General features: G+C 42.7%; 1 protein-coding gene across 1 annotated transcript in view; it reads left to right on the forward strand.

Annotated features, from left to right (window-relative positions):
- The first annotated feature begins 336 nt into the window (after nucleotides 1-336).
- Nucleotides 337-12,676, forward strand: part of BPGM (2,3-bisphosphoglycerate mutase) — an 18,939-nt gene continuing 6,599 nt past the window's right edge. The window contains exons 1-2 of the mRNA XM_006861228.1: nucleotides 337-341; nucleotides 472-1,136. Coding sequence (XP_006861290.1) covers nucleotides 536-1,136 — 601 coding nt within the window. The 5' untranslated portion in view covers nucleotides 337-341; nucleotides 472-535. The remainder of the gene's footprint in view (nucleotides 342-471; nucleotides 1,137-12,676) is intronic.

Consider the following 12,676-nt stretch of genomic DNA (forward strand, 5'->3'; position numbering starts at 1 on the left):
TTTAAGCATAAACTGACTGTTTATGTGGCGGAGGTGCAGCTTGCTATTAGAATGCAGTAGGTGTTATTTTCACAATTAACATACCATCCAGCCACCAAAAACTTTAAGTCAACTAGGAGTCCTGGTGTGGTGTTGTGGGTTAATGCCCTGGATTGCAAAGTCTGTCTGAAACACAAGGTTGGTAGTTCAAGCTCACTAGCTGTTCCTTGGAAACCCTATACAGGATCTCTATGAGTTGGAATGGACTCAACAGCACTTAACAACAACAACAACAGGTTCCCTGTAATTAATTAGCTATAGAATATGACTGTCTGTACCATAGTGGATGAATTTCCAGATGTGTGGTGTCAAAAGCATTCAAAAGAATTCCGATTGATTTTTGAGAATTGGCCCTCGTAGAGGTGAACTTCATTCCCAGGTAGTAAGTTGAATGAAGGCTATAACCTAATCTTCTGTTTCTTTTCTTCCTAGATGTTCTGTTACTGTTGAACATTGGTCCACCCACTTACAACGCCAGGAAAGCTCAGCCAACAATATGTCTAAATATAAACTTATTATGTTAAGACATGGGGAGGGTGCTTGGAATAAGGAGAACCGCTTTTGTAGCTGGGTGGACCAGAAACTTAACAGCGAAGGACTGGAGGAGGCTCGGAACTGTGGGAAGCAACTCAAGGAGCTCAACTTTGAGTTTGACCTTGTCTTCACGTCCATCCTGAATCGGTCCATCCACACAGCCTGGCTCATCCTGGAAGAGTTGGGGCAGGAGTGGGTCCCCGTGGAGAGCTCCTGGCGTCTTAATGAGCGTCACTATGGAGCCTTGATTGGTCTCAATAGGGAGAAAATGGCTTTGAATCACGGCGAAGAACAAGTGAGGCTCTGGAGAAGGAGCTACAACGTGACCCCGCCTCCCATCGAGGAGTGCCACCCTTACTACCACGAGATCTACAATGACCGACGGTACAAAGTGTGCGACGTGCCTGTGGATCAGCTGCCCAAATCGGAAAGCTTAAAGGATGTTCTGGAAAGGCTCCTTCCCTACTGGAACGAGAGGATTGCTCCCGAAGTATTAAGTGGCAAAACCATTCTGATATCTGCGCATGGAAATTCCAGTAGAGCACTCCTGAAGCATCTGGAAGGTACCATCTTCAGGCTCCATGTAGTGGAGGTGCCTTTTACCTAACTGAAACACTAGTTCTCAAATTTCAGTGAGCCTCAGAACCACCGGGTGGGCTCTTTAAAACACAGATTGCTGGACCCCACCCCCAGAGTTTCTGAATTGGGTGTAGTTTCCTTTTAGTTAACAAATTCCCAAGTGCTGCCGGGGATGCCCCACTTTGAGAACCACTGATGTGATTTTGTAGAAAGTAAGGCTTTGAACTAGTTCTTCCTGGTCAGTCATAGCTCATAAAGCAAAACTGAAACAGACTCGAATCTGTCAGTTCTGCTTGTTTGAATGATAAACAGAACAGGGGAAATTATGGGTTCATGTCCTTCTAGAAACGTAATCTCCCTTTCAGGGGCGGTTTATTTGTTGCATAGCAACCAACTCTTAACAGAGTCTAAAATGACACTGCCCCATTCAAAGATGGCGGCCAACCTGCTGCTTTAAATGTGTTCTGCTCTCCACAGTCCTGGAAATCACCTCCTCTCCCACCTCGGGCTTCTGAAGGGGCTTGCTGTGAATCTCCAACTTCAGGGCTTTGACCCATAATTTTCCCCATTCCGGTTATCATTATGATGAATCCACATTTTTAAAAGCTCAGATCTGTTCCAATGTCAGTACATCAGTCATGAATGAACCAGTTTGAACCAGGGCGTAGTCTAGGTAGAAAGACGAAAGAAGAAGGTGAAGGCGGAAGAGATCACTATAGAAGTGGTGCTCAAATTACCTTTATTGGTTTGAGTCTTTCAAGTCAAGTAAATGATCTGATTGAGTTTTGCTGAGTTTCTTCCAACCTTAAATAATTATTGATGTGTTTTAAGACACATTGCTAGGATTTCTGAGTAATTTTCTCATTCTAGACCTCTCTTTCCAGATCAGGCTTAGTCATGTATTAGGACAAAATAAGAGGAAGGAAAGAAAAATAAAGGCTGGCTTATTATTTACCTTGAGTCTAAAATTTTGGAGATAATTAGTATCTTTAAGAGTCACCGTTTTAACTCCTTGATGTTGGAGTCTAAGTGTATTCTAAATTGTCTTGCATTCTTACTTTCTTCTTCAGTAATGAGCTAAATTAACACTTTTGAGGACTCCAACTCACCTTCGTGGGCGTCAGTGATTGGACTGTGAGCCCTTCACAAGCTCTCTCTCCTCTCTCTTCCTTCACTACATAACCCCAGAACCTTCTACTTCTGGAATGATCTTCTGTTGTCTCTCATCAACATCAGCAGTTTGCTTCCTGGCATTTGGAGTCCTTTCTCCATCACTCCATTCCCACTCGGCTCTACTTTTCTCTAGGGGGCTGAGCAAACAGTGATAAGGTTGGCATTGTATGGAAACGAAGTGAAAATAGGCTGTTGGTAGCAAAATGAAGGGAGGGATCTTTATGAGACTGTAAGGTCATTTTTTTTTTTTTTTTAACCTTGTGTGTTCTTTTCCTAATTTCTATAACATGGCCAAGAGTTAAATCACTACTCAAATACCTGACCTCCATTAACTCTATTCAGAGATTGAAAATCTACAGATTGAATTGGCAGTTGATAACTTTGACTGGACATGATGTTTGAGAAGACTTAGTCTGTTAGAAGAAAGACTTCTGTTCTTCAGCGAATTGATTCGTAACTTCATCATCTTAATGGAAGATAGCACTTTATTGCTTGAGTAAGAGTTGAGGCTCCTCCAGGGACAACAGCAAACTCAAATTCCAAATTTCAGAGTTTCTGCCAGAAGATAGTCGTTCCTACTCACCAACTCATCTTTTCCTGAGATGAAGCAGATCTCTCGGTGGCCAGCTTCCTTTTTGGAAGAAAATGCCATTCCCTCAGAATCTAGATCTTGGCCTCCTCTTAGCTAGAACCCTTTTCCCCTTTAAATATCAAAACACGACATTGTTGTTGTCGTTAAGTGCCATGGAGTCAATTTTGATTCATAGTGAACCTTTATAGGGTTTCCAAGGAACGGCTGGTGGGTTTGAACTGCCAACCTTGCGTTTAGCAGTCCAGCACTGATCCTACCAGGACTCCATACAAAGTATTCTCTGCTATTTAGAATAATTTACTCGTCACTTTGCTCTAGGGCTAAATCTCCTTGAAACTAGTCTCCAGCCTCAGACACCACTCATTCCAGATCCTCCTTTAGAGCAGCCTCTTGATGGTGTAGGAAGCAGGCCCTCAGAGAAGCAGACTAGTGAAGGCATTGGCCAAGTGCTTGTTTCGCTCCTTTTCCAGGGGACTAGGAGGGAGATCTAACAAGTGGCTGTCACCATGGGTGGGGAGAAAGGGAGAACGATATGTGAAGGGTTAGGTTAGACATAGGAAAGTTCACTTTTTATATTTGAGGGAGATTTTAAAATCATTTATTTTAAGTGATTAAATCAAATGGTGCAGCCGTTTTGGAAAGCAACCTGGCAGCTCTTCAAAGAGTTAAACATGCAGTTGCCATATGATTCAGCAATTTCACTCTTAGCTACATATAGAAGAGATATGACAACACATGTCTACAGCGGAGTCCTGGTGTGCCATTGTGGAACCACAAGGTCAGTGTCAGAGTCACCAGCTGCTCCATGGAAACCCTATGCAGGGTCACTATGAGTCAGAACCAATTCGACAGCAGTTAACAACAACAGTAACACAGCGGACATATGTGTTCATTTCTCTTGGGCACATAACTAAGAGTGAAATTGCTGAATTCCCCATATATTTTCATAAAAGCATTATTCATAATAGTCAGAAAGTAGAAACATTCGGAAGTGGGGCAGATGCACAGCGGTAAAAAGGAGTGAGGTGCTGATGTATGTGTGAGCCTTGAAAGTGATGTTAACTGAAAGGCACCGGCCACAAGGCCCTTCACGTTGTCTGATTCTATTTGTATGAACTGGACGTACTTGGCAAACCAGTGTAATAGGCAGAGCAGACTCAGGGTTGCTTAGGAGTAGGAGGGGTGTGACAGTTAAGGGGGTGAGTTTGTGGTAGGGGTTTAATGAAAATGTTCTAAATTGGTTGTGGTGATGGATGCACAGCCCTATGAATACCCTAAAGCCCCTGACTTGTGGCTATCCTAACAGTCAAGGACTTAATGACAGTATGTGAATTACCTATCAATAAAGTCATTAAAATAATCAAATAACTTACTAAATTTTCAGCGAATCTTGCATTAATCCTCTGGTTCAGATCAAGCTCTTCCCCCAAAATATATATATATTTTAAGTTAGATTGTTGTTGTTGTTAAAGAGCTGTCGAGTCAATTCCTACTCATTGTGACTCTGTATAGAGTCTCCAAAGAGCGATTGGTGCGTTTGAACCGTCAACCTTGTGTTCAAAGCGACTTTGCAGTCCATTGCTTATCCTGCAACACCACAGCAGAACTCCCTTCAGGGAGAAGAGCTGGCAGAAGACAGAACATACCATTAGGAACAAGCCCCAAACAGGAAAGCAACATTTATGTGGGGATTGAGATTGGTACACAGAAGACATGAGGGTAGTTTGTAATCATGGTTCACTCCTCCTCCTTCCATGGACAACTTTGCTGTTTTTGACATCTAGTACTCTCTGGTGGCATTACTGTTGAGATTCATTTGATGTGGCTGTGATTCCTTATTGTGACTTACCTCCAAGTTAAACATGGAAGAAATTATTTTATGTGCATAAAATAGACTTGGTTGGACTTTAGTTAAGATCACTTTATAAACTGGTTATTATCACCTGTTTCAAGGGTCTTTTAAATGTCCGTCTCCACAAGCATAATTTCGGTTATAGTGTATATTAAAAATTCTGTATGGTATATGCTGAAAAGTAAGACCCAATCACTATATATCACGGCTATTAAGATTTAAACATCAGTGACCTTCTCAAGTGCAGAGGAAATCGCAACCATGCTTCCTTCCACGCCCTTTCTGTTCCTTTAATGAGATCTCCCACTGCGATCAAGTCGTTCTGACTCATGGCAGTTCTGGTCTGTGTAGAGTTTCTGAGGCTATACATGTTTATGAGAGCAGAAAGCCTCATCTTTCTCCCTCGGAGGAGCTGGTGGGTTTGAACTACTGACCTTGTGATTAGCTGTCCAGTGCTTATCCTACAGTGCTTACAGCTAGATCTCACTAAAATCAAATACAAATGAAGATGTTCACTAGAAGAGGGACACCAGTGTTAATATTATTGTCTTGCATGTCTAAGCTCAAGTGACAGGGCGTCACGTGGTACTTGGTAAATTTCCAACCTAAAATAAAACTTAGCACTTTAAATTCAGTAAAAGGTTGATTTATTATTGTTGTTAAATGCTGTCGAATCGATTCTGACCCATAGCGACCGTGTATAGGGATTCTGAGGAACAGCTGGTGAACTTGAACTGCCAACCTTGCAGTTTAAAGTGCACAACACCACACTTAGCACCTTAAAATCAGTGAAAGGTAATTTATTAAGTCTCCAAAAATTAATATGTCTTCTTTTGGAGGAAAATACAGATGTAATTCATCCAGTGAAATCACATTACTCTTCTTACTGAGACCTGGACTATGGTTCATGAAACAATAGATTCCTTTGATTATCATGTAGTAGAATGAAGGCTGCCCCCCTGGGCCTGTGAGAACTAACCTGGTGGGCATTTGCTGTGCTTTCTCAAAGTGTCCATAGCACCTAAATCATGGAGTCCTGGGTGACTGGTGCTCTAGGGTCAACACTGGATGGCTAACCACAAGATTTGCAATTCAAACCCACCAGCCACTCCTCAGAAACTTTATGTTGTTGTTGTTAAGTGCCATCAAGTCAGTTTCAATCCATAGCGACCCTGTATAGGGTTTCCAAGGAGCAGCTGGTAAGCTTGAACTGCCAATCTTTCTGTTCAAACGGCTTTGCAGTCTGGCGCATTAACCCACAGTGCACACCAAGACTCCTCAGAAACCTTATACAGACAGGGTCGTTAATGAGTCAGAACCGACTCGACAGCCCTTAATACCAACAAATCATGGTCAGTGTAAAGAATCATTTTCTAAAGTTCTTTCTCATGAGTTACGTATGAACGGCTGGAACATGAGGTTCATTGGAGAGTTGTGCTAATGTTGCTCGGGAAGGATGAGTTCCTCTCGTACAAGTTCTTCCAACCGAACTCCCTCGGCTCATTTACAACCAATTCTACAGCCATAGTGGGCCTTCCTTCTGCCTTTCCTCCTTCTCTCCACCTCCTGGCCTAGTAGTGAGCCAACAAAGCCCCCCTGAAGTCCGCACAAATGATCAGTACAGTGACACACGTTAGAGATTTGGAGCTAAGCAACCCCCTTGGACCTGTATTAAGAACTGCATATGTGCGGACCACACAGGTCAGTGCGCAGAGACAGGCTTCATGGATGAGGATTGTCCCTGCTCTGTTCAAATGATTTATTTATGCCTAATCTTCTCAAATTATGTATCTTTCTGTGAGTTGTGCTACTTTTAATTTGATAGCAGTTCTTTAAAAATTCAGAAGAAAGAAAGGACATATGAAATAGTATATTTAAAAAAAAACCCACTAAAGGGAACGCTTAACTGACTTTCAAAACCTATGGTCAAATGGCCAAATGACGCAGCTGTGACTGGTTCAGATCTACGTCTGACAGAGCACCCCCAGGAAAATTCTAACCTAGGCTGGGAATCTCCCAGATTCCAGACAGACTTGTGCCCCTTTCTCTGTGGTTGGCATAGCCACTTCCTGTTTATGTTCTGCTGGCGCACATTGAAGGAAAAGCCAGGTACTAAAACGAAGCATGCCTCCGGATCTTGCCGAAGGGTGTAGACTGTTTAGTCTGGATTCAAGCATAGCGCCAGGCAGTTTCAAGTCTGGGATAAAAGTGGCATGCCAGAGACTCCTGAAGGGTCGATGTGGTCCTGGAAGGAGTGTGTGCAGTTACGCACATCACAACGCCAAGAAATGGTGAGGTGAAATTAGAGAATCCCGGAGCAAAGGTCAGCAGGAGGCCCCACTGAGGCTGTGGGGACAAGGGTGATGAGCCAGTTACCTTTGGCATTTTCATGTGATATTTTAAGAAGCGGTAAATTCAGGCCTCCCTTCTGAGAGACCAATACTTGTAGTATGATTAGAGTTTTTTCCTTATAAATAGAATTGACTTATAGAAACCCAAATTTAAAAAAAAAGATCTATTTTAATTGTAAAGCTAAATGTAGAATGGAATCTTCTCTGTGCATTGTTCTAAATTACCCACTACCATTGGGTCAAGTCTGATTTACAGCAGCCCTCTGCAGGATTTCCGAGACTAAATATTTATGGATGAGAAAGCCTCCTCCCTCTCCCTCCGAGAAGCTGATGGATTTGAACTGCTGACCTCGTGGTTAGCAGCCCAACACATAACCCACTACACCACCAGGGCTCCTTATTCTAAACTATTGTTGTTGTTGTTAAGTGCCATCGAGTCAGTTCCGACCCATAGCAACCCTGCATAGGGTTTCTGAGGAACAGCTGGTGAGCTTGAACCGCCAACCCTGCAGTTCAAACGACTTTGCAGTCTGACACATTAACCCACAGCGCCACACCAGGACTGTTCTAAACTAGTGGTAGTTAATATCATGTTATGGAGTCCTGGTGTGGCGCGCTGTAGGACAAAGCGCTGGACTGCTAGCCACTAGGTTGGTGCTTCAAACCACCAGCTGCCCCCTAGGGAGCCCTTTACAAGATTGCTAAGAGTCAGAATCAACTTAATAGCACTTAGCAACAACAACAAATATCATGTGACGCTACTCAACTAAATGATAGCTACCCAGTTGTTCCCTATCTTATCTTTACAGTGGACAGCCAGAGCATTGCATCCTTTAAAGCAGCATCATTCAAAGTGGATTGGTCATCTCTTCAGCATCCCTTATTTCAGTTCTGATTTTCATATTAGAATATGGGACTCTCCTCACCAGCAGTCCATCAGTGACGTTTGAACTGAGACTTGCGTGACAGACTGGGGAAGGATGAGCCCAGCACAGTTGAATGAGTGGTTGGCTTACAGAATGGAGCTTTTCTCTTGTAACAAATCTCTTTTACCCCAGAACATTTCGTCTGTTGTCCTGAAGTCCAAAGATTTTTAAGCAAATACTTTGGAGAAAACCAAAGAGTGTATAGAAGACACATTTAATTTGCATTCTTGATTAGCCACTTGTTGTTCAGGGCTAACAACTTGCCAGCCCTGTTTTCTTGCTAAAGTAATTGTGGGGGCACCGTCTTTAATCAGACTTCAGCAGCAACAGACTCAATTTCCTCTGAAAACCCACAGAGTTGTAATTCATTCAATTCTGCTTTGTGACGAGGGTCCATTAAAGTCAGGTGCTCCTCCAGGTGTGAGAGCTACGACACCTACAGGTGAAGTCATCACAGGAACTTACATATTCCTCTGGATCTCTTTCTGAGATTTAGCCACTCTGCACCTCTCACAAGGTCTTCGGAGCGCTTTCATATCTGGGCTCTATGTGTTAGAATTCATTCTCTTATTTCTTATAGTCTTTGTTGTTGCTGATGTGCCGTGGAGTCAGTTTTGACTCATAGCGACCCTGTACAGGGTTTCCAAGGCTGTAAATCCTTACGGGAGCAGAAAGCCTCATCTTTCTTCCGTGGAACAGCTAGCTGGTAGTTTTGAACTGCTGACCATGAGATTAGCATCCCGATTCGTAACCACTATTCTACCAGAGCTTCTTTAGCTACATGTAAAAAGTAGATTCATAATTATTATATAAATATATTGTTGTTCTGGTAAAGTGCTGGTAAGTCAGTCTGACTCATAGCAACCCTGTATAGGGTTTCCAAGGAGCAGCTGGTGGGTTTGAAACTGCCGACCCTGTGGTTCTCAGTCCAGTGCTGATCCTACAGCACCACACCAGGGGTCCATCTGATTATATATGCTAATATATTACTAAATGATTTCTGGATCCTAGTAGGCAACACATAATCACATTACTCACAGTTTAGCCAATGTTACTATATTCATGCACTAGAGTAGATACTGTTTTAGGAGCATGCGTAATACAGAGACAGATAAAACATGGTACCTGTCCTCCTGACTGCAAGGTGGGTTTAAACCACAAGGTCTGCAGTTCAAACTCGCCAGCCACTCCTTGGAAACCCTATGCAGGGTTACTATGAACTGAAACTGATTTGACGGTATTTAACAACAGTTAATCCTCAAGGAAGGTCTCTGGTGGTACAGATGGTTTGTGCTCAGCTACCAACTCAAAAGTTGGCAATCCAAATCCATCCAGCAGTACCTTGGAAGAAAGGCCTGGCGATCCACTTCTGTAAGATGACAGCCATTGAAAAGTCAGTGGAGCCCATCTCTACTCTGACACACATGGGGACAACAGGAATTGGAATCGACTCGGGTGCAATGGCTTCAGGTCCTCAAACCAAGCCCATTGCCATTGAATGGTTTCCTTCTCATAGTGACCCTATTTTGTTGTTGTTGTTGTTATGCACTATCGAATTGGTCCTGACTTACAGTGACCCCATATAGGATCTTGGAGTCCTGATGTGGTGCTGTAGGATAAGCACTAGACCACAAGGTCGGTTTGAACTGCACAGTTGGTGGTTCAAATCCACCAGCCTCTCCTCAGAAACCCTATACAGGGTCACTACAAGTCGGAACTGACTAGATGGCACGAAATAACAACAACATTAACATATAGGGCTTCCAAGAGCAGCTGATGGATTTGAACTACTGACCTTGTGGTTAGCAGTCCACTGCTTATCCGACTGTGCCCTGTGGTGTAGAATAAAGCTGGTTCATAGAGTTTCCAGGGCTATTATACATGTTTCTGGAAGCAGACTGATACATCGTTCTCCCACAAAGTGGCTGGTGGGTTCAAACCATTGACCTTTTGGTTAGCAGCTCAAAACCTAACTCACTTGGACTTACAGGTGCAGATTTGACTTTTAGAAGTTAGTCCTATATGTCGAACACCAGGTTGTTTGAATGTCCCCATTTTAACCTTGAGTTATCCCTACCTAGACTCTAATTTCTTTTTCTTTCAAAAAAATTGCTGTTGAAAATATATACAGCAAAACATACATGAATTCAGCAGTTTCTACATGTCTAATTCCATGATGTAGCAGAAAGATGAGGCTTTCTGATCCCGCAAAATATTTGTAGCTTTGGAGACCCTGTACTAAGTCGCTATGAGTTGGAACTGACTTAACAAGGCTTCAAGTTGTGTAACCATCCTCCCCCACCCCCATTAACATGAATTCCACGGTAGGATGAGCACTGGACTGTTAACCCCAAGGTCTGCAGTTCAAACCCACCAACTGCTCCTCAGGAGAAAGATGTGCTTTCTGTTCCAGTAAAGATTTATAGCCTTGGAAACCCCACACAGGGTCTCATGAGTCACAATGGACTGATGCTAGTGCGTTTGTTCGTTTTTTGATGTTTCCTGTCTAATTGCTGGGGTCAGTTTGAACCCCGATAGACAGCTTTACAGAGCATCGTGCTCAAGGCAAAGTTCTTTACTAAACGAGTCAGCACATTCTTTGGGTTAAGGAGCCCTGGTGATACAGTGAATTAAGCTTTGGGCTGCTAACCAAAAGGTCAGCAGTTCGAGCCCACCAGCCTCTTGGATTAAGGTTTGAAGATTATCTCATGGCAACAGTTTCTGGGTTTCATCCAGCCTCTCTTTAGTTATTTCTTACTTGAAAACCCCCAATCATTTTAATTGACCGCCATTAACTACCAGATGTCTCTATAAGAATATTCAGGCTATTGAAAGCAGTGGTTGGAACGGGTGGCTATGGGGGTGGGGGTGGGTGGGAAGAGGGTACGTGTGGGGTGAGAGCTCCGGGGGAATTCCATTGAGGACAGTTTTGAGTATTGTTCAAAACCTACAGGCCAGTTATCAGACGGGAATGTGACATCTGGCCACTCATTGTCACTTTGTCATGATGTTCCAGTGATTGATATATATCCAGATATTATATAACAGAGCATTTATTCCGTTGTGTTTAATCTAGTATGGATGCACAGTCTAGCTCAGGAGTTCGTTTGCTGAACCTTCTTAGGGGGAAGAATGTAGTTTAGGCCACAACTGAGTAATGAGTAATGGTTTCCTGGAGTTTTTTCCTAATCTGCTAATTTCAAATGTCAATTTCTTCATTCTCCTTGACTGATTATTAACCAGTCTAAGTATGTTAAATATTTGTAAGTAATTAATCTGCTGTGTGAATGACTTGAGTAGTCATTCAAGTGGAATGCCACGTTCACTATTCGACACAACTCTATTTTTATTGAGTTCTCCTTCCGCTCTAGGTGAAATATTAAAGTTCTGGTGGCCTTTGTTCAGCTGGCTCTTTGAGTCCCAAATGAAAGTAAGTGGTTAGCTAAGCCATAAACATGAGTTTGAGAGTGGCCTGTTAGATCTAGTTAGCACTGAGGCTGTGGTCTTCCTATGAATGCCCACAGTCCCTTGCAGCAGACCTAGAACTATTAGCTAGGGACACGCACTGTAACCTCTAAACCTGGTCTGCTACGATCCTGGTGTCTTCTCTGTTACAAGGACATCAGACAAGCCTGTTCCTGCCCTTTCCCTGTCCTGTAAGCACAGGAATACTGCCTCCTTCTGTCCAGTTAGTAGACAGCTCTTTATAAGGACAAAGTGTGCATGCCAACACTTCCCTCCTTCCCCTGAGGTGATGGAAACAGTCAGACAGCCAAAGCTGGAATCCTAGGATTTGGAAGCAAAAAAAAAAAAAAAAAAAGCCCAATTTTGTTATGTTAATAGTCTGGTGATTTGAGCAGATTTTCATCTTTCTGGATCATTTAGCCATTTTTAGTGTGTTGTGTGTTTTATTTTTTTTTTAACATCTACACTTCAATGATTTTTAGTATATCCATTTATAGAACATTTTCATTGCCCCTCCAGAAAACCACAGGTTTTATTATCTCTCAGCCTTAGTTAGCCAGCAGGGCTGGGTACAAACTGGACATTTTCATATTAAGTGGAAGCTTACAATACGTGGTTAGTTGTGACTGTATGACTTCTTTCAGTTAACATAGTGATATCACGGTTCAACCGCATTGCAGTATATGTCAGTACTTCATTTTTTCAGTCTGTTGCCCATTTACCAGTACTATACATTCGGGCTGTTATGAGTACTGCTGCTATGAAGATCTGTGTACAAGTTTTTGGGTACATATAGGACTCTCCCCCCTTTGGGTAGATCCCTATTGTTGTTTGTGCTAAGAAACCATTACCTAGTGCAAGTCCATGAAGATTTACTTCGTTGTACACCATTCTTCAAAGGGTTTTATAGTTTGAGTTGTTAAATTTAAGTCTTAGCTCGTTTTGAGTTCATTTTTGTACGTGGTGTGAGGTGAGCATCCAGCTTCCTTCTTTTGCATGTTGACGTCGAGTTGTTGTCCTAGCACTATTTGTTGAAAAGACTCTTCTTCATCTCATTGTCCTGGCAACTGTGTCAGATTTCAGTTGCCCATGAATGTGAGTGTTGATCTTAGACTCCTGGTTCTACTGCACTGATCTGTATATCTGTCCTTGAGGATCACACAGT

The sequence above is a fragment of the Chrysochloris asiatica genome, unplaced genomic scaffold (assembly GCF_000296735.1).
Source record: "Chrysochloris asiatica unplaced genomic scaffold, ChrAsi1.0 scaffold00041, whole genome shotgun sequence".
NCBI lineage: Eukaryota > Metazoa > Chordata > Mammalia > Afrosoricida > Chrysochloridae > Chrysochloris > Chrysochloris asiatica.